This window comes from Andrographis paniculata, unplaced genomic scaffold (assembly GCF_009805555.1).
Source record: "Andrographis paniculata isolate CXL003 unplaced genomic scaffold, ASM980555v1 Contig9END, whole genome shotgun sequence".
NCBI classification, from domain to species: Eukaryota; Viridiplantae; Streptophyta; class Magnoliopsida; order Lamiales; family Acanthaceae; genus Andrographis; species Andrographis paniculata.
This window is the reverse complement of record NW_026137639.1, coordinates 3,591,095-3,613,202: the sequence shown is the minus strand read 5'-3', so window position 1 is coordinate 3,613,202 and position 22,108 is coordinate 3,591,095. Positions and strand designations below refer to the sequence as shown.

At 39.6% G+C, this 22,108-nt stretch overlaps 1 protein-coding gene across 1 annotated transcript; it reads right to left on the bottom strand.

Moving 5' to 3' along the window:
• Positions 1–5,512: 5,512 nt before the first annotated feature.
• Positions 5,513–10,013, bottom strand: LOC127244360 (E3 ubiquitin-protein ligase RSL1-like). The gene is made up of 3 exons (XM_051264847.1): positions 9,174–10,013; positions 6,592–7,367; positions 5,513–6,062 (listed from the first exon to the last, which is right to left on the bottom strand). The coding sequence occupies exons 1-3, from the start codon at positions 9,891–9,893 to the stop codon at positions 5,894–5,896; spliced, it is 1,665 nt and encodes a 554-aa protein (XP_051120804.1). The 5' UTR covers positions 9,894–10,013; the 3' UTR covers positions 5,513–5,893.
• Between the last annotated feature and the right edge of the window lie 12,095 nt (positions 10,014–22,108).

Sequence of the window (22,108 nt, the reverse complement as noted above, 5' to 3'; positions counted from 1 at the left end):
GTAAATCCTTATGTTAACAGTCTGTTAGACAGTCTGTATATATTAGCTTAGCCCATTAGTAGAGTTGGCCCAGAGTTGGCCCATCTAATTGTAATTGTCTCTCTCATGTCGGTTAGAATCTAGAGGTAGGGACCATTGTTTTTCTGTATATAGCTCTGTACCTCACCCCCACCCTTTTCAGAAGAATATACGATTGATAATTTACTCTTTTAATGTGAAGCTCCCGTGTCAAAAATCCATTGAAATGATTTCTTACCGGTTAATCGATTCGTCGAGGTGGACTTGTGATTATTCCATAGAGACTTCAGAATTTCCCAATCTTCACTTTTAAGATCTTTAAGTCCAACTTTGTCGGCATCACGAATGGTATTGGTGGATGAAGTGGGTTCGATTATTTGAGCAGCATTTACCTTTGCCAATTGCCCTACTCCTCTTCCCACTTGAGCACCTCTTCCTCGACCACGATGACCTTATTGATTGGCTCTCCATTCCAGAAAACCATGAAGATGATAACAAGTATCTATTGTATGGCTTGTGCGTTTGCAATGTGAACAAATCAAACCTTCTCGTCGATCCCCCCCTTGATTTCTTCCTCCTAAAGTTTGGATTTTTGTTGCAAGGCTCATAGCTTCACGCCACTCACCGCCGCCTTGTGTCATGACTCTAACTTGCTTCTGCTCAGTGATTTACGAATATTATCTTATTCATATTCGGCAAGGGATCAAACACAATAATGTTTAATTTTATTGTGTTGTAGTGCGTGTCATCCAATCCCATCAGAAATTGATGAACTTTTCTTCTTTGCTACGCTTTGTCAATTTAGCATTGATATCACAATTGCACTCATTACAAGTGCACAAAGGCATTTGATCATAGTCGTTAAGATCATCCCACAATTTTTTAATCCTTCCATAAAAGGACATGATAGAGTCACTTTCTTGTTTGCAGTTTGCGACTTCAGTCTTCAATTGATGGATTCTTGCACCATTTCTCACCGAAAACCTTTGTTGTATATCATCCCATAATTCCTTTGCAGTTTCTCTATAAGATATCGTAGACCTTAAACTTGGTTCGATCGTGTTGAAGATCCAAGAAATTATCATGGAATTGACTGCCCACCAGTCCTCTATCTCTTCTGAATCATCAGTAGGTTGTTTGATTGTTCCAATAATAAAACCCATCTTCTTCTTTGCACGTAATGAGACTTTGATCGCCTTTGCCCATTCTTCAAAATTAGGCCCTTTCAATTGAGTATGAGTTATTAGATTACCTGGATTACCATTGCTCGTGAGAGCATATGGAGAAATAGACGAAGATGTCATCTTGGCAACCTTGTTCTAATCATCAACTTCGAAGAAAAGGATGAAACCAACAAAATAATTGCTCTGATACCATGTGAAAATAAGAGCAAAACAAATAGCAACAAAATGATTTTGATGATTTTCTCTCCTTTTCAGAAACAAAGTTGCCTTCGTGTTTATCCAATCCCAAAAGCTATATTAATTAACTTCTACATTATTGCTCTATTCCTAACCTATTTAAGGAAGAAAATAAATACAATTAATGGAAAATAATTGGACAACAATCAGGCAACAATATACGCGTATGCTATAATATACACTAATATGATATTTCATGAGTTTATATGTATATATTTTTAGGTCTGTATTACCGACAAGTTTCTATATTCATTTTCCTTCGGATGAGTGGTTATTGTAATCTATTTAAGTTAGTTTTATTACATTTTTATTTGGACTTTGTTAAATCTTAAAATCCTATAAAGAACTTTTGAAAGATTTTTTTTTGTAAGTGGTTCTCTTATATTAGTAGCAATAGTAGTAATATCTTTATTGTGGGCATTTAAATAGTTGGACTTGGAGTTTAATTGTGTTTTAATACAAGACGATGGAAAGTTTAATTGTGCTTTAATCCAAGATGATGGAAAGCCTAACTCTCGAAATTTGACGTCAAAATTTGGCGTTGCCTCAATGCAAACAAGACTCACTTGTTAATATTAGTAAAAAAATAATTCACGGGAAAATTGCAAAAAATATCCTATATGCAGGTTCAATTATTATTTTCGAATTTTTTTTTTCACTTTCGCAATTTAGAACATTATGTGTACTCCGGGCATTATTTTTGCCCTCCGGTGCCAGAAAAATGCACATAACCGTCACGTGCGCCTTCATGGCATGGCCCGTGCATACGTGGACGCCGCCGTTGCTGTGTTTCCGTCCGCGTGGTTGTCGGACATGTGACGTTGAATTATTGTTCTTTCACTTTCTCAATTTAGGACATTATGTATACGTCGGGTATTATTTTTACCCTTCGGTGCCGAAAAAACAGTTTGTTCTAAGTTTTTTTTTTTTTTCAATTTAGTCCAATTGGTTATTTGCAATTTGGTGCAATCGGGCCAAATTAAAATTTTAAAAAGATATAATTTTTTTAAAAAAAATTCCACATCACCTATCCAACGACCCTAGAACAAATTATTTTTTCGGAACCAGAGGGCAAAAATAATACTTAGAGTACGCATATGTCCTAATTTGCAAAAGTAAAAAAGAAGATAATTCCACGTCACCTGTCCGACGACCACGCGGACGGCAACACAACAACGGCGGCGTCCACATATGCGCCGGCTATGCCATGAAGGCGCACGTGACAGTCACGTGCTTTTTTCCAGCGTTGGAGGGCAAAAATAATGCTATAATGTCCTAAATTGCGAAAGTGGAAAAAAAATATTCGAAAATGATAATTGAACCTACATAGAAGGTATTTTTTGAAATTTTCCCAAAAATTCACCTATTCTTTATGACTTATCCTACATGTCACAAGCATATGTACTTTACATACTCTTAGAACTACGGGTCAATAACCTGTATAAATTAAAATATGTTCTTCACTCTCAGGGAATTCCCATTTTTCATTTTCGTAAGCTGAAATAAAGGATTTTTTTGAAAAACAAAGAATAGTTGGTTCAAAATTGAAGAATAAGCATTATGAAATAAATAAATGAAAAAACTAAATCCGGGCAATGTAGATACTTTGACCCTCTTTCTTTTTCTTTTTTTTAATTATAGTATATTAGTTTTTAAATTTAATTTTTATTTTTTAAATTTTTTTTATAAAGATAATACTCCCTCCGTGGCTCTCCCTTACCTTTTGTCTCATTGTATTTAACATTAAAAATATTCTAAGTTTTTGTACAAATTCCTTGTGATAGTATTATAAGATACTAATATAAGTATTTTTGTCATTTTTTCTTGATTTGTAGTACTATGTTTTCATATAATAATTAATGTTCAAATATCAACATGTAAGAAGTAAATGGAACCCTTAGAGCTGGACAAAGGTAGTATTAATTGTAGATATAACAATGATTTAAAATAATATATAAAATAAAATATTTGAAAAATATTCTTTTTTTAATGTTGAGATATTTTAGATTTATATTTAGTTTAATATTTTGGTTATATTAGTTTTGATTAGTTTATTATAGATTTGATAGTTTTAGATTATTATTTGATCTTATCCTTCGTTTTTTTGTCTTGATTTGAGTACATAGAGTTTATTTTATAGTGTCTATATATACACTTTTATTTTGACGATCATATAAAATAGTTTGAGTTTCTGTATTTTAACAAGGTATCAGAACATATTTTTCTGTTGGAATAAATATAATCTACTAACCCCGTTGGGATACATTCAATCTATGTATTTGTCTGTTTTCGGTGATCTGTCTTCTATTTGATTCAATCTATGTATTTGTCTGCTTTCGGTGATCTGTCTTCTATTTGATATATGTTCAGTGTCAGTGATCTGGTGTATGTGATCTATCTACAATATGTAATATGTCTATGTTTAAAATTTCATTCAGAGTCCTTTCCACGTTTAACTCTGACTCCTGGTTGGAGTTATGTCTGCACATTCGTCTCTTTGTTTGTATGCATATCCTTCTGTGTATATGTTTGTCATTCTCAATATGCTTCCAATTCAGATCCCATTGAAGCAAATTCAAGATAATTTTTACGACACTATTTGAGTGTTATATTTTAGATTTATATTTGATTTAATATTTTGGTTAGATTAGTTTTGATTGAGTCATTGTAGATTTGGTAATTTTATACTCCTTCGGTCCACTTCTAACGGTCATATTTACCTTTTGCATCATTGTATTTAACTTTAAAAATATACTTATATTTGTATAATTTTTTATACAAATGTCCTTCTATTAGTATTATATAAAACATAAGGAAAGTATTTTTGCAATTTTTTCTTAAATTGTACTACGTTTTGATATAATAATTAATATTCAAATATCAATACGCAAAATACGACAAAAAGTAAATGGGACCCTTATAGCCAGACAGAGGTAATATTCTTATGTGATCTTATCCCTATGTTAAGTTGTTTTATTTTGATTTGAATATATTGAATCTTTCATGGTGCCTATGTCTTTATTTTGATTATCAATAATAATATAATTTTTTAATTTTTGTAAAATATTTAACAATTATTAAGAAAATACAAATATATATAATATATTTTATCCATTCATAAAAGTTAATAATTCGACACAAATATTAATTTTTATGTTATCAAGACAATTTTTCACACTACAGGAAATAAATAAAAAAATAAAAAATACCTCCATTGAAAATCGGTTAAAATTAATGTTGGCTAAAACTATATTTGACTTGCAAGTTACTTAGCTACTAGCTAGTGATTGAAATATATTTCAGCATAGCCAAACAAGAGTGGCAGACGGTGCTTGTGGCTAGGAGTGACATAAAATATGCATTATTCAAAGTAGCTAGCTAGAGATGCAATAGTTTCTCATGTTAACAAGGCTAAGGCTACTTGAGAAATGTGTAATTTGTTTGGAGGATACAACTGCTACACAAATCTAAGTTTAAATCTATGTTTTGGATAATTTGCTATTTTTTGCCATACATATAAAGAAGTACTCCCTCCGTTCCAAATACCATGTCCGTTTTACTGTAGACACAAAAATTTAATAGAAGTATAATTAGTAATTAGTTTCGACTTTAAAGGTCTCATTTTCTTTTTTTCATATTGATATTTAAATATTAATTATTATATCAAAACGTAGTACAAATTAAAAAAAAATGCAAAAATACTTTCATTAGTGTCTTATAATACTAGTAGAAGGACATTTGTACAAAAAATTATACGAATATAACAGTATTTTAATGTACAATGACACAACAGGTAAATGTGACTTTTACCGGCGGACGGAGCGAGTATAATTTTTTTCAAAAAAAAGAAGTTACAAAATAAATGAGACAAAAATACCAAAAAATGAACATGGTAAGTAAAACTAAGAGAGTAACATGTACAAGTGGCACTGAACTCAGAATTGATAGCTCCATAGCAACCAACTCTTAACCCCACCCTACCTAAGACAGATTAGGAGGCTTCAATTCCAACATAATGGAACTAATAACATCCATCCACCCATTGAGTTGTAAATTAACAATACTCTCATATGTAGTATGAACTCAAATAAAAATTATTCAAATTCTGTCTGCTTTGAGTATATTTACAAGCTCAACAAATCACCACATCCAATAATTATTTCACCAGAAAAGAAATAAAAAATATATATATACCAAAAGAAAAAACCCAAATAGTTGAGCCAGAAAGTTTGGTTTAGGTTGGTTGAGAAGAGCAATAAAAGAATATTTAGAATTCCAAAAGCGTCAGGAGCAAACACAATACAGAGACAGCACCCGAGTTTGAAGTTGCTCTATCTCTCTCTCTATCTAAAGGAGAAAACAAGGAGAGAATATACCAGAGAAGTAAAAGTTACTGATTGATATCCACACTTTGCCATCATAGTCTCCTTAACCGGCTGCTGCTGCAGCTTATATCAAATCATATGGTCATAATCATCCGAATCCAAGTCCGAATCATCCTCATAATCATCTTCATCAAACTCATCATCCATTATGTAGTTCTCATCCCAGAGATCACACGAACAAGTTGCACCCTTTTCTTTCCACTCAGCTCCACATGTATAGCAAAATTCATAGCCACATCTGCAGGACATGTGTGGTAAGTAACATTTTGTGTGAACAGAATCAATTCGGTATGAGTGCTGTCATGCCCAAACATTAATTCAGTATAAAAAGTAAGCATGATAAGAAGCACCAACTAGACCATTATCACGCAGCAAATGTGCATACAATATGCCGGCAAAGATTTTCGGTAAGTTGCAAAGGACATAATGCCAATATCCACAAAGAAATATCATTTAGTTTCATCAACCACAAAACTAGCTCTCCCTTCTTTCCTCCTGTTTGAAGTACAAATTATACTTAGCTCAAACTACATCAATTAAAAATGATAAATAAATTCTATATGTTATATTGTCCTTCATCACCAAAAGGGAAGACTTCAAAGATATGTATACTTTTTCTTTCCTAAAATGATATTCTGGTGTCAATAACAAAAGCTGTGCGAATATTACGACAAGAAAATATAAATATCAAGAACTTATGTGTGAATGCAAGTGCACATATATATATATATATACATATATATTACTGTCTTGAATTTAAATGGTACCTGCAAGTCATGTGGTAGCACCCAGCAACAAGTTCGATCATATGGTTGCACTTTGAACATTGGCGCCACAGATTGGTCACTGCTAACTTTATCAACTTTGCCTCTTCTACCTGGGAATAATGGTTACCCTTTTTGAAATCGGCACATGTCATGTTGTTGTGCCATGGTGCTTTGCAATTTGCACAGAACCGTCCATTGCATTTTTTGCATATTCTAGCTCCAGATCTTTCTGCTCCCACTATGACCTTCTTTGAGTGCTCTAAAGCTTCAGTCTTCGACGTAAGAGCAGAACATTTAGGGTAAGGGCAGTATATTTTCTCAGTAACTGGAATTGAAGCTTCCTTAATACGCTGAGACATAATCTCTATCAACTTGGGTGTTAAGAATTTGTTGCAGCTATCGATTTTCAGTTCATTTTGACATTCTTCATGTGGGCACTTCGGTAGCAGTCCATGGAGTAGCTTCACTTCCACATGTTGCTTCATACATGAATAGCAATAACGATGGTCACAATTATCCACAACAAAGATTTGGCTAACATTTGTATCCTCCAAACAAATTACACATTTCTCAAATGAATCTCTGGAGCTGCTGGACTCTGCAGTGGCCTTGCTGACCTGAGAAACTATTGCATCTCTTGCCAGTTTGAATGCATACTTTATGTCATTTCTAGCCACAAGCACTGGCTGGCAGTAAGAAAATTTTTCTTTAAGTTGACAAACTTGCCTGACTAATTCTGAAATTTTTTTCTGTTTCGAAGCCCACTGGCGAGTAACCTGCAAGCCAAATACAATTTTAACAAACATTAATTCTGAAAATTTGTTCAATGAAACCTGTCCAGAAGCTAGCATCCCATCTGATAATTAAATGGATAATGAGCAGTTTTGGGATTCTAGGCTATAAACATAAGAAAGAAAACAAAGCATGCTTAGGACCATGAAAGGAAAAATAAGAAATCGTAAGGGGCTACAAACATACAAAAGAAAACAAAGCAGACTAGTGACCAGGAAGGAAAAGTAAGAAATCATAAGGGGCTATAGACATGAGAAAGGAAACACAGCAGACATCTTACCCTGGTAGGAAAAAATAAGAAATCATAAGGATTATAAAAATAAGAAAGAAAACAAAGCAGACTTGTAACCAACTAACTATGGAAGGAAAAATAAGAATCCATAAGGGGCTATAAACATAAGGAAAACAAAGCAGACTAGTGACCATGGAAGGAAAAATAAGATATCATAAAGCCAACCATAGCCAACCGGCAATAATTCTATTACACTAGATTCCATTTAAGAGCCAATCAAATTCTACCAAATCTTGCGTTGCAAGCTTTCATGCATGTCATTATTCTTTGAGAGAGCAACTCAATTGAAGAACATACTTTTCTTGGGGACATTAAATATATATACATATTATTTTCTTTATTAAAAGAAAATCCGATTTCCTGTTGTATTTCACTCAACGCTGTAGCAGATAAGAAATATTTTGTCTACATGTGTATACTAGAAGGCAAAGTATCTGAAGTTAGCCCCGCATTTCTTCAAATGATTCTTAAACATATTCAATTTTAACACCTTCAAAGTGTCTTTCCAACCAAACAAACAAATTGCCCAAGGTAAATTCTCCATTATTTCTCATACGCAAGTTTCTAATTCTAATTTGTTCAACAATCACATAAGATCCAAATGATACTACCCAGTAATACACCGGTAATCATTCTCTTAACAGAAACACAATATTATGCACACAATCATGCAAAAGCAACACCAAACTACTATTTCATTCAATGCCGTAGCAGATAAGGAATATTTTATCTCCAAGTACATTGGAACAAAAAGTTTTTGTAGTTAGCCCGTGTATTTTTCCAAATGATTCTTAACTCATATTAAATGTTGACACCTAAAACAGAATTTCCAACCAAACAAACATTCTATCAAAGATTAATAGTCCACTGTTTCTCATATATAATGCAAGTGTCAAATTTTGATTTGTTCAAAGATCACAAATGATATTATCCAAGAAAACTACGGTAATCATTCCCTTGACAGAAACACAATATTATACCCACAATCACGCAAAAAACAACACCAACAACTCAAACTCCTTTTGTCCCAAGTTTGAATGCAATGTGGATGGCTTGGACACAAAAAGTAGTCAAGTAGCACTCAGTTTCATGTCTAACTATACCTAGCCTTTACAGATGACACATAAAAAGGATAATATCTGCGTTTTTCACAAACAGCTGCTTTGTAGGTTATACCAGAAGGCCATGTGTTAATGCACTAGCAGTAAGATCAATTTGTACATAATGATTTACATAACATCTTAGTAACAAAGCCACACACCAGAAATATCAGTCGATCTATGCACGTAAACTCCATTTTTAGCCAATCTTGGCTATCCTAGTGTGAAACACCAACAATGACACGGTAGGATGAAAATTCCATTACACCTATTCAAAGGCTCAATGCAAAAACGAAATCACTAATGAAGTTTAAAATTGAAGAAGACCCCAAGAAGAAAGATTAATAAGGATAATCAAGAAAAGCATAGAGATGAGGCAAATGAGACACGAAACTCACAAATTTATAAACTGGATAGTAATCGCAATAAAAGGCAATCCTCTTCAACTCAAGATCCAATGCACAAGTAAGAGCCTCGGTAAGAGCCCGCAGTTCAGCAGCTTGCCGGCTCTGCCCACACCCCACCAATGGCTTCCGCAACTCAAATAACAATGCGTCTCTCGAATCACATACCGCCACACCGATGCCTCCCAGGGAATTCAACTTCGGAGGCGCCGCCGCCTCCACCAAACCCTTGAAATAAACCCTAAAAATCTCACTCTGCCCGCCTTTCGAACTGCCCTCCCCAAAAGGACGCTCGAAATCATCCCCCCAATCCTCCCACTCCTCCTCCGGCATACTGCTTATCTCCTGCGCGAACCGGAGATCGTGCATCCTAAGATTGAGATCATCCTTCAACTTTTTGAACTCCATCTCTGAAACCTTCTCGTCCTTGAGTTCTTGCTCTAGTTTCGTAAGCTCCTCAGAGAACTGGTCCATAAATGTTGGGAACTTATCGTCGGAAGAAGAAGAAGACGGGAGCGGTGGGGGGAGAGCAGCGGAGGATGTGGAGGCTTGGGGGTGGAGGGCGAGGGAGGCATTGATGGCTTCTTGAAGTTGGAGGTCGAAGGCAACGTCAAGGTCGGAATTGAGGTTCATGGCCGTCGTTAGTTCGCGCCGCTGCTCGGCAGCGACGACCGGCAGGTCGTCGGAGGCTAGAGACACCGTGGGGGCTGCCATGGATGGATGTTGTTTCCCAATAAGCAATCTGCAATCCACCGGCGCAATTCGGTACTTATATCGTCACCGTCGTCGCCGCCTTGTAGTTATCGCCACAAAAGCAAGGCCCGCTTGGAACGGCACCGGGCCACACATGGCAATCCGGGTCTTTAAGTGGGCTACCCATTAGGAATCGAACCCAAATATAATCCATATTCTATATTGGAAGCAAATCCACTTTATTCTTGTTACAAAGAAGATTTAGAGGGTGTTTCTTTTGATGAATTTGAAAAAAAATTTGGTTTTGTTTTAATATTTGTAAGAGAAAAAAATATATTTTTTTGGTAAAATTCAGAGTTTAGATAGTAAAATTTGGGGAAACTTTGCAAAAGAAACATACCCTACTCCTTTCGTTCCAACTAACGAGTCGAATAGAGCCGACCTTGTCATGTTTGAGCTCGGTTCGTTAAGAACTCGAGCTCGGCTCGTGTTCGTTCGTTAAGATATATGAGCTGAAATTTTTGTTTAAGTTCGGCTCGTTTAATATTTTATTTGTTCGTGTTCGGCCCGACTTGGCTCGTTAAAAGAAATTTTATTTTATTTATTTCATTTTTTTTTAAATTAAATTTAGTTAATAATAATTATAATTTTTATTAATAAATTCGAATAAAAAATAAAATAAAATGTATAATATTTATAAAGATATATATATACTTATTAAATATAAAATTATTGTTGATGTTGTTTTCAACCAACAATAAAAAGTAAAATTCGAAAATAAATTCGAATTTGACTACAATAATATCTGGAATTGAAAATCCCTAGATACCGTACAAAATGCAGGAAAAATTAAAGCAACAGATACTGAAAAGAAAATAAAAGATGACCCCGAAAGCGAATTTCACTGAAATTGATGCTGATTGAAGATGTTTTTTGCCGAACGCGAATCGCCTGTTATATGCCCTCCAAGTCAGTTATCGGATCGTGTGCGCAGTCGGTTGTAACTGACAAAAATCACCTCGCAGTTTCAACCGCCTGAAGAACCGCTCTTCAGTTGCATTCCATGCTACCAACCGACCAACTGACCAGACAGACTATAGACAAACTAGCCAACCAGATAAGCTGCGGATGAACTAGTTGGCTAAACGAACTGCTGATTGGCCAACCGACCGGACAGGCTACTGACTGGACAGCCGACCAAGCAGGCTACCGACTAACCAACCGACCAACCAACCGACTGGCCAACCGACCAACCAAGCTACCGACTGGCTAACCTTTTCCCTTAATGGGTATTTGAAAACCTACTTTCTTTTTGGGTTTATCCGCGGGCCCAAATGTTAGAATCCAGTTATAGGTCCAATAAAAACCTTAAAATATTTTAATATATAACAATTTGCCTCCCCCCGCCCGACTCCCTCCCGTCACTTCTCAATTAATGTAAGATGTGACGTTTTTAGGGAGTCTGTTCATCATTGCGCTGTCCAATCACGGGGTTTTGTGAAAAATCCCACTTAAAACCCCTCAACTTTCGTCTTCTTCCTTACGCTTTCCATTTTCCAATTCTATTTTCCCCTCTTGCCGAAACTCCTTGTTCTCTCACCCGAGCTTCAACCTTTTGCGACCATGGCCAACCAGTACATTCCTACTCTGCCTTTCGATGGTTCCGACCCAGAAATCCCTTTTGTTTCCTCCGTTGTTCTTACCCCAACTTTGCGCCCCTATTGTACTACTTCCGAAGATGCTTCTCGCATGAGGAGCATCATTTCTCAAGTCACTCCCTTAGCCATCAACAACCCAGATTTCAAACATGAACGTGTTAATGACCATATCAAAACTCATCTTACGGATCCGAAAGATGCCTTTCATTCTTGGTATTCCAGATTATCTCTCACCTTCGGCGAGCAATGAGATGATAGGGAATCGACAAGGCTATCTACCTTTCTACCCAACCCCTGTATCTTCATGATAAAGTCCTTCTGGCCATGACGTCCTTCTGGAATGCCTAACTGGGCGTTTTTCTTCTCCTTTCTGGTCCAATTAGCCCAACCTTAATGGATGTGGCTCTGATTGTCCATCTCCCCATCGTGGGTGACGATCCGGTGTTGGGCTCGTTGGATGGTTAGGAGCCGGTCGCACGACCACGAAGGCTAGTCGCTTGCTCGTACCACTAAGAAATACAGGGGTTTGACCAATTTTGTTGTCCGACATCAAGGTGCAGACGGTTCCCCTGCGACCGCCCTGGAACACACCACTTTCCTTTTGTTCTGGTTGTGTAGGTATGTGGCTTCTTTCGCCTTGTCAATTATATATATATATATTTGCATTTTTAATTATCTTGGTATCCTTTACAGATACATAATTCCTCCCCCTCTAAATCAGTTTTGACCTCACAATTAGATTTAGCCATTCACCTAGCAAGTGGCCGATTTTTTTCATTAGGAACCCTCTTTTTGGCCAACTTATACGAGGGTTTATCCAAAGTCAGTGTCCGCTTTATGGGCACCAAAAGGGTGGACATGGCAGCCTCTGGTCCTTTTGGGTTTTTTGAGCTTTGGCTGCGACTCTATTTTCCAAAAGCTTTTTTTTGGTCAGCTACCCGTATCCCCGAACCCTCAGAGGTCTCTAGGGTTAGCCCTCGCCCAACTGACCCAGAACTCTTCCACACTCCACCTTTCCGACCCTGTAATTGCTGCCATTCTTTCGGACGACCGTAGCAACTCCAAATATTTTGTTTATGAGACTTACGTACAGTACACCACCGAATTATTTTGGCTTTATCCGGATACAGATTACCCCCATCCATACCTGGATCCTTTACCTCACCCGACCTATCCCTATTCTTGGGATTCAGCTCTCAAACCCCCGAACTCTTTTTTTTTCCAGTCAGAGATTTGACAAGAAAAATCACAAAATCTTTTTATACTCTTAATTATCAGCCTCAATTTTTATCCCGACAGTTCGGCTGTTGTCAAGGTCTTCCAGGCCCACTCGCCCGACCACATTTAATAACCCAAAGTCCCGATAGGCGAGTGATCCCTACCTTAATTTTTCCTTATCTCTCCCAAATTTTTTCTTACCTTACGTCCAACTCCTACCTCCCTTTCTGCCGAAACCCCATTCGGTTGAGGCCTTTTCATCCTGGTGGTTGGCCACTTGGGCTGTGGTGGCCCCTCTTTCCGACCAACTGTTGGGGAAACTCATTTCCCCTCCAGCCTTTGCTTTGGGCTCTCCCCCCTTGCAACCGTCCCCAGGAAAAGGCGGGCGGCTCCTGCTGAAGGCCCTAGTGCTCCGAAGAAAAAGAAGAGAGTCGCCCGACCCAAGGCCACCACAGAGCCAGTGTACGATCGGCAGGCGGTAGAGGACTACCTGGTGTCCTTACCTATGGACCCTGCATGGTTGCCCGCCAATGTGCGCCGATATCTCAGTAAGGACTAACCTAATTTAGCCTTTACTTTTTCTAGAATCGCTTCCCACGGCTGCCGAGCAACCAGCCGACCAGCCTGCCGATCAACCAACCGACCTACCTGCCGACCGCCCGACCGCCGAACCACCTATCGAATAGGTAATCTCCAACATCCCTTACCTTCTATAAATTCTTATTACTAACTTCGCCTTTCTCCTTGAACAAACTGTTCTTTCTTCGCCAGCTGCTGTGGTCATTCCACAGCAGACCAATCCACCAACGGAACCGCCCGTGATTCGTCGGGAGGAGGACCCGACGTTGAGGCAGGTCTCCTCTTCAACCTCCACCTCTTCCACCCGTCCAAATGTGCTTCCAGTGAGTCTGAACTGATTGCAAGATTATATTCTTTCCTTTCATAAATTAATTCATACTCTTTATATTAGGGCCCCCAGCGGTTGCTCCTATGGCCGAACCGGTCGCTACCGAGCACCATTGACCTGTCGCGCGGTCAATTAAATATTTCACCTAATCCGTAATCACAATTTAATGTAATACATGGGAAATGATCGTCTCCACAGGGATTGTATGATTCACTATTTCGTGTTTTAATGTAGTAAATAAAGGGGGAATTTTTTTATTATTTAATGAAAATAAAATAAAAAAACAATTAAATTAAGGGGGAACTGACTATCAAGGGATGTCTGGCTCAAGGGATGATGCAGTCATGACACTTGTGTTTTATCATTAATTCAATAAAGTTAATTCTTCTTAAAGTATCAATAAATTGGTTATAGTTATCAACAAGCTCTGACAACCAATTTTTCCTTACAGTGTAGGTAATTAAGGTACGACCGTTAACTACCCCTAATTAAGCAAATAAACCTAGCTGCGCCCATAAGAATATTGTTGTTGATGCAAATTTTTCAACAATAAAAAGTAAAATCCGAAAATAGTAAATTATCTCCAAAATTGATATAATTAGTGCCTGAGATTAGGAATCTCTAAACACTGTACAATACATAACTAAATTGGAAAATAAATGCTACAGACTAAAAATTAAAGGATGATCCCTGAATCACTAACTTTGCTGTTGTTTCAAAATGATTGAAGATCCCTTGCCAGTTTCCACCCAAATCCTTAAGTATTCCCTGAAGAGACGCTTTCTTGGAACCGTCGCCCAGATGGTTACAACAATTGCTCTCAACCGCCTACTAACTCCTTCTTCAATGACACGTGTCTTTAACTGCTCCACCAAACGCTCCCCCCAGTTCCCAAACTTAAATAGCCCGACCTCCATACCAACCGATTTTCGCATCAGCCAATCTCCTCCTCCGCTTGGTCCGAACTCATCATCAAATCGCCTGGCTCAACCGACCACACTTGGTCCAACCACGGACCACCCGACTACGAACCAACCGACCGCGAACCCACAGATCGCAGACCCACTGAAAATGCACCAAACAATAGCGAACCGACCGACGGCAAATCACCCGACGGGGAACCACCCGACCACGGACCAACCGATGGCGAACCAACCGACAACGAACCAACCGACGCCGAACCTACCGATGACAACCAACCGACTGAAAACCAACCGATGGTGAACCAACCGACTGAGACTCAACCGATTGAGAACCAGCCGACGCCGAACCAACCGAACTGAGAACCAACCGACTGAAAACCAACCGACGCCGAACCAACTGAACTGAGAACCAACCGACTGAAAACCAACCGACGCCGAACCAACCGATGGTGAACCAACCGAACTGAGAACCAACCGACGGGCTCTGGATTCCTTATTTCCTTAGACGGTCAGCTGTTTCAATAAACTATCATGAAAAACCCCTTTAAACACTCTGGCAGGCCCAACGACGGATCCACATTGCATCTTATCTTGGGCCTTTACCCTAATTATAAAATTCGTACGTAACAACTTGCCCGCTGCCAAGGGACTGCCAAACACTACTCTTCGATCGTTGTTTGGGAGTTCGCAATCTATATAACCTTACCCCACAAAATCTCCTTCAACCCCGTTTACTCCACCCACTAAAACACCATCTCTTTCACAAACTTTCCATCATCTCTACTGGTTTTTTTTCCTCTGTTTTTCTGCAAATTAAAACCATGGCGAATCAATACATACCTGCACTTCCTTTTGATGGAACCGTCCCAGAAGTATCATTTGCTCCTACTAAAATGCTGACCCCTACCATTTGCCCATACTGTATGACTCCTAAAGATTCCAACCAAATGAGAGAGGTATTGGAAGCAGAAAATCCCCTTGCCGTCAATAATCCCCACTACAATGCTATTCGTCTCCATGAAAATATCAGAACACACCTCACGAACTCCAGAAACCCTTACCGCACTTGGTATAGTAGAGTGGCAGAGCGCTTTCAAGACCAGTGGAAACGCCAACAAATCGACTAGGCGATACTCCTATTGACTCTCCCATTTCATTTGCACGAAAAAGTACTTCTGGCGATGTCGGCGTTCTGGCACTCAGAAATTGGGTGTCTTCTTCCTGCCGATGGGCCCCATCGGCCCAACTCTCATGGATGTGGCCATGATCGCCCACCTTCCCATCCTGCGCGAAGACCCTGTAATAGGAGCTCTAGATGGGCAGGAACTAGACGCAGACCATTTGGGCTGGTCTTTAGCCAGTATTAAAGAATGGGGCTGGACCAAATTTTTAACCGACCAACAAGGGGTAGCCGGGACCCCTGTGACCGACCGTGAGCACGTCGCATTTCTTTTTTTTTGGCTTTGTAGCTATGTTATAGTTTCTCCTTCTAAATGTGTCATTTCTTCCCATCTTGACCTGGCTATACACATAGCTTCGGGTCGTTTCTTTTCTCTTGGTACCCTCTTCCTTGCCAATCTTTTTGAAGGTTTGTCTAGGGTTAGCATCCGCCTTACAGATAGTGATAGCAAAAAATTAGACACCGCCGCGTCGGGCCCTTTTTGGTTTTTAGAACTTTGGTTCCGTCTCTATTTCCCCGATGCGTACCAACTTGGCCATCCTCCTACTATTCCAACATTCGACAAATCTTTGGGATTAGCTCTCAACCGAATTTGTCTGGGCCATAACAATCTCCAATCATCCGACCTCATCATTACTGTTATCTTAAATGACAATCGCAGCAACTCTCACTTCTACGTATACAAAAAATATGCTGGCCGAACCTGACCCTCTTCCTCACCCAACTTACTCTTTCTCCTAGGATTCTGCCCTTAAACCAAGGTCTTTATTTGTTAGTAAGAAATTTGATAAAAAGGGTCACAAATCTTTTATACTTTTAGTTACCGACCTCAATTTTTGGCATGCCAATTCGGCTGCCACCAAGGCTTACCTGGCCCTCTTGCCCGTCCTCACTTAATACTTCAAAGCCCGGACGGACGAGTCATCCCCGAGTTAATTTCTCCTTATATTTCCCAACTTACCAACTACATAACTTCTAATTCTTACATTCCTTTCCGCTCCTCTCCTAATTCTGTTGAGTCCTTTCGCGAATGGTGGTTGGTTGCATGGGCCCTGATTGCTGCTGATAAAGAACGGTTGTTGAGCATTCTCTTGCCCCAACCTGCTTTGGTGCTAGGAACGGCACCATTGACTAACACCCGAAGAAAACTAACCGCCCCAGTCACCGGGTCGAGCCCCCCAAAAAGAAAAGCTTCTCAAATTGAGACAGTTTCGACCCCTAATGAAGACCAGTAAACCTCGAAAGACCCTCTATCAGGTCGGGTGCCAGTAAAGACCCGACCCCGTTTAGGTATTTTCCAAAAGCCCCATCTTAATCTAATTTTTCCTTAGCTTTTAACTTATCATTCTTGCTGTCAGGCCCGACCTCAACCATGGCGACCGTTCCACTTACCTTAACACCAGCCGAACCTACGCTTGCCTCTCTGATGGCCGGTCGAAAAATGGACCCGACTAGTAGACGGTCCCCTCCTTCTCCGACTGCGAGTGGTCGGGAAAAGGCTCCAACCAAAAAACAATCCTCGCGAGTACCGGCTTTAGCTTAGGTTGTCTCCGATAGTGAGGCGACGGCTTCTCAAATGGGCAGAATGCCATATGTAGCTTCAGACTCATCTTCCCCAAACAAAGAACCAATCACAACACCTGCGTCCGCCTCTGCCGCGGTCACCTCTGTTGCAGGCGCCTCTGCTGGAGTTGCTTCTGATGCAGTCGCTCCAACCGATAGGGATATCTCAAATGCAGCCGCCCCAATCGCATTCAACGAACCCGCTGCAGTCGTCTCAGTCGCAGCCGACGAACCCACTGCGGCTATCTCAGTCGCAGCCGACGAACCCGCTGCGGCCGTCCTAGTCACGCCTAACCTACTCATTGTAGCCGTCCAACCAAGAGCACCAGATCCTATTCCAGAGGAGGCCAGACAGGAAGAAGAACCCGCAGCCATCCAACTAAGAGGTCTCTTGCAGGAACAAGAAGAGCTTCCTTCTTCTGATTCGGAGACCTCTGTAAATCTGGTAAAACTTTTCAAACTTCTTTTCTTTACTAAAAGCCAACATCTTCAACCGATATTAAATATCCTATATCTCACTTTGCAGGGACCCAGGTCAATACCGCAGCGTCCACTCGAAGCAGCCGACGAGTCGGCCATTGCAATGTCAATTATACCTTCTTTCCGACCCACAACAGTCCTTGCACCTTCTGGAACCACGATCTACTCGGAAGTAAGTACAGTTGTCACCATTAATACTTGATCCTACGCTTCATATGATCTAAACAAACAAAAATTCATTCTCTCAGGGGCATCTTGATCTAGCTCCTCTGTCGGCTGTTCCAATTCCGGCAGACATCCAAACCATAATTGCTCAGGCTACCGACCGACCTCTCTCCGACTTGGGATCAGACTTTTTAGACAGTCTTCTTCAGGCAGTCGGTGGCCTTTTATTTCAGATTCCTTCAGAATCGGCCGCTGCCCCCATTCTGCATCGGCTGATGGAGAGACTAGCCGAACTTCGAAATGATGTCCTATTCGCCCAACTCCTGTCGGTCGAAACATCTCTGCCTAGTTCGGATCATAACAATCTGGAGGTTTCTTTGACAAAAACCAGGGAATCAATTCAACAAGCAACTGGAAGACTAGACGGCCTCTCTAATGCCAAAACACAAATAGATGAATCAATTCAAAAGAAGAAGGCAGAATTGAGAGCACTTCATCAAGAAAAATCTGTCATGGAAGGCCACATAACCGACGAACAGCGCCTGATTGAGGACTACAAGAAAAATGAAGCCGACTTGGACCAAGAATTAAAGATCCAAGCTCGATCTCAACTTATCAAACGATACTAGTCGACTGCTAACAACCGACGACTTTCCAGGACCGAAGATAAATGGTCCCAGATCAAAACTGCTTTGAGATCCCTTCTGTAAAACTTTAGGAACTTTGACTTAGTAAATAATTGGTTTCTCCTATTGTTAAGGATCACTTTCCAAAACTCCGAACCCCTAGGGAACAAATCAAACTCATTTCCTTTATAAACTCCTGCAATCCCTTGTAAAACAATGAACGAACACTCAACCACAAATTGAAACTCGGGCACACCTGAAATATTTATTAAAATGCCACATAAACGTCCTCATGTTCCTGCAAGAAACTGGCAAGGCGTTATTCAACCCTTCTTCGTGGGTAATCATCTAGTTGGAGGCCATGCCGAGGACTTGTTATGCATACTCAAACAATTAGATTTCAAATTCAGATTCTCCCACCGAGGCAGAAAAACCATTTCATCGTGTTATTCGCCTGATGGAAAACGTGCTGGGAGGATATGAGACACTTCGGGATATACTAAATCACCTTCCTGACATCGATCACTATATGGACATGATTGAACACCATGTGACAGCCATACTCCCAGATCTTGGTTGGTATCATATATTTTTCAATCAGCACGCAGTCTTTTCGAGATTACGCACTCTTGTTGATCGTGAGCGTCAAGCCGTAGCAAATATGAAGGCTCGTACCGACTATGATCTAGAAAAGATGCAAGATCAATGGGAAAGGTACCGACCCAACTTAGAAGACCTTGTCGACGAAGAACCAGAATTAATCCCTAATAACTGGGATGAAGATTCTGACTCAGAAAAAGGGAGTTCTCTGCACGACTCAATATCTGATAATGAATGAACCTTTTTTGGGTCCGAACCCCCTATGGTCGGGTTTTGCAATAAAATTCCTTGTTTCATGCATTTTTGTTATCTGAAAAGGCAGGAAAATACCTCTTCAGATATCTAGCATTACTACAATCATGTATCCTTTTACCTTCTTGATTTACAATAATAAAAGCACCATTTTCAATCTCCTTTTGAACGATAAACGACCTTTCCCAATTCGGAGACCACTTCCCTAATTGATCCATCTTCTTGTATGTAGGAAGATTGGTTTTCCAAACCAGGTCTCTTTCTTGGAACGTCTTATAAAAGACTTTCCTTCCATAAGTCTTAGCCCTGATTTCACTCTGCTTCACAATCTGATCAATTGCATGGAGTCGATTGGCATCCAAACTTTCCAATTGTTGCAACATAACTTGTTGATATTCCTCAGTAAACTCGTCAGTAGTAAAACTTGTACGTCCAGATGCCACTTGAATTTCGGCTGGTAACACAGCATCTTGCTCAAAGGTGAGTTGATACAGTGAAAACCCTGTGGCAGAATTTCTGTTATCCCTATGTGCCCATAAAGCTTAAGATAAAAACAAATACCACTTTCTTGGGTTCCATTCAACCGTCTTCTTTATAATTCCAATAATAATCTTATTGGCCACCTCGGCCTGCCCATTAGCTTGAGGATAATAAGGTGAAGAATGGTTCAAACGAGTAGCAAACTCTGCCTAGAAGCTTAAAAACTTCTCCCCAGTAAAGACCAAACCTTGGTCGGTCGTTATAGAATGAGGAATACCATACCTATATATGATCTGATTCAGCACAAAATCTATCACTTCCTCTTGATCCACACTTTTCAAAGCAACCGCCTCGACCCATTTGGTGAAATAATCTGTTGCAACCAAAATAAAACAATGATGTTTGGATGAATGAGGATGAATTTTACCAATAATATCCATAGCCCAAGATTTAAATGGCCATGGTTTTACCATAGATTGCAATTTAGTGAATGGCAAGTGAGTCAACTGCCCATGCTTCTGACATTCTTGGCAACCTTTGGCGAATTGTATACAATCTTCGAAAATCTTTGGCCAAAAGAAATCCAAACGATGAATAGCCCATCTCATATTCAAACCCGCCCGATGAGCTCCACAAATTTCACTGTGTACTTCTGTCATGACTTCCAAAGCCTATTTGGACCCCAAACATTTCAAAAGTAATCCTTCAAATGTCCTTTTGTATAATACTCCTTCTATCAACTGGAATCGCAAGGCTTTCAACCATATTCCAATTGGTACATTCGCTCCTGAATTTTGTAAATACATGATAATTTCTGTCCTCCAGTCGGCTTCAGCTTCTATTTCAGAGCCGACCTCTGCACATATATCTTTTGGGATTCCTTTACAAGCTTTTTGAGCTAACTCATCTGAAAATTGATTTTCTTTCCTAGGGATGAACTCATTATCACTTTGGAAATTTTTGATAGCAACCGACCTACAATATCCCTGTATCTGCGTAGATGAGGATAATTGCAAAGATATTGTTTGTTTACCTGGTTGATTACCAATTGAGAATCCCCTCTTATGATCACGGATTGAACATTCCTGGCTATTAAGGCTTCCAATCCCAAGATTAAAGCTTCATACTCTGCCAAATTATGGGTCATGGCTTTTAATTGTAACTACAACTTGACCCTTTGACCATCTGGTCCTTTCAACAAAACACCTGCACCCGATCTGTTTTCTGTAGTAGAACCATAAAAAAACATTAACCAATTTCGGGTACTTACATAAGACATAAATCCGGTTGGTTCATGCTCATAACCCTAAAAGTCTGCCAAAAAATCTGCTATTGCTTGGCCTTTCACCGCCTTCAAAGGAGAATGACATCAATCAAAAGGAGCCAATTTAATGGCCCACTTCATAAGTCTGCCCGCATAGTAGTTCTTTGCAAAATTAATTTGATGAGATCCATCTTTGAGATAACCTCAATTCTCCTGGGCAACATATAATATTCAAGTTTGGTGCATGCAAACACCAATGAATAACACATTTTTCTGGCATAGTATAATTTAATTCTGGTCCTGTGAGGGTCTTACTCAAATAGTAAATTGCCCTTTCCTTTCCATCATCACCGTCTTGTGCTAATAAGCAACTGACCACTTCATACGTATTTGCCAAATAAAGTTTGAGGGGCCGACCTTCTTTGGGGGGCATCAACACAGGTGGTTGAGCCAATGCTTGCTTTATAGCTTCCAAAGCTGTCTGTTGATCTGGTCCCCACTCGAAAGCATTTCCTCCAGCCTTTAATAATTTAGTAATTAGTCTGACCTTGCTAGCAGCATTGGAAATGAACCGTCTGAGATAATTTACCTTTCCCAAAAAGCTTTGTATTTCCTTAACCGTTTTGGGTGGTCGGCTGGCAAGAATTGCTTTGGCTTTATTAGCATCGATCTCCATTCCCCTCTCATGTACCAAGAATCCTAAGAAACTCCCGGCTGATATACCGAAAGCACATTTAGTTGGATTCATCTTCAACTTGTACCTCTTTATCCGTCCGAAGGCATCTTTAAGATCTCTCAAATGTTCCTCAAAACTGGAAGATTTGACGATAACATCATCAATATATACTTCCATGGATTTACCAATAAGATCGTGAAAAATTGAATTCATGGCCCTTTGATAAGTTGCCCCTGCATTCTTC

Bases quoted from the DNA above. Each gene is read 5' to 3' on its own strand.
- LOC127244360 (XM_051264847.1), bottom strand. From the start codon at position 9,893: ATGGCAGCCCCCACGGTGTCTCTAGCCTCCGACGACCTGCCGGTCGTC. The intron at 7,368-9,173 runs GTGAGTTTCGTG...TTTGGCTTGCAG, and splicing joins ACTATCCAGTTTATAAATTT to GTTACTCGCCAGTGGGCTTC. The intron at 6,063-6,591 runs GTACCATTTAAA...CATGTCCTGCAG, and splicing joins TGCTACCACATGACTTGCAG to ATGTGGCTATGAATTTTGCT.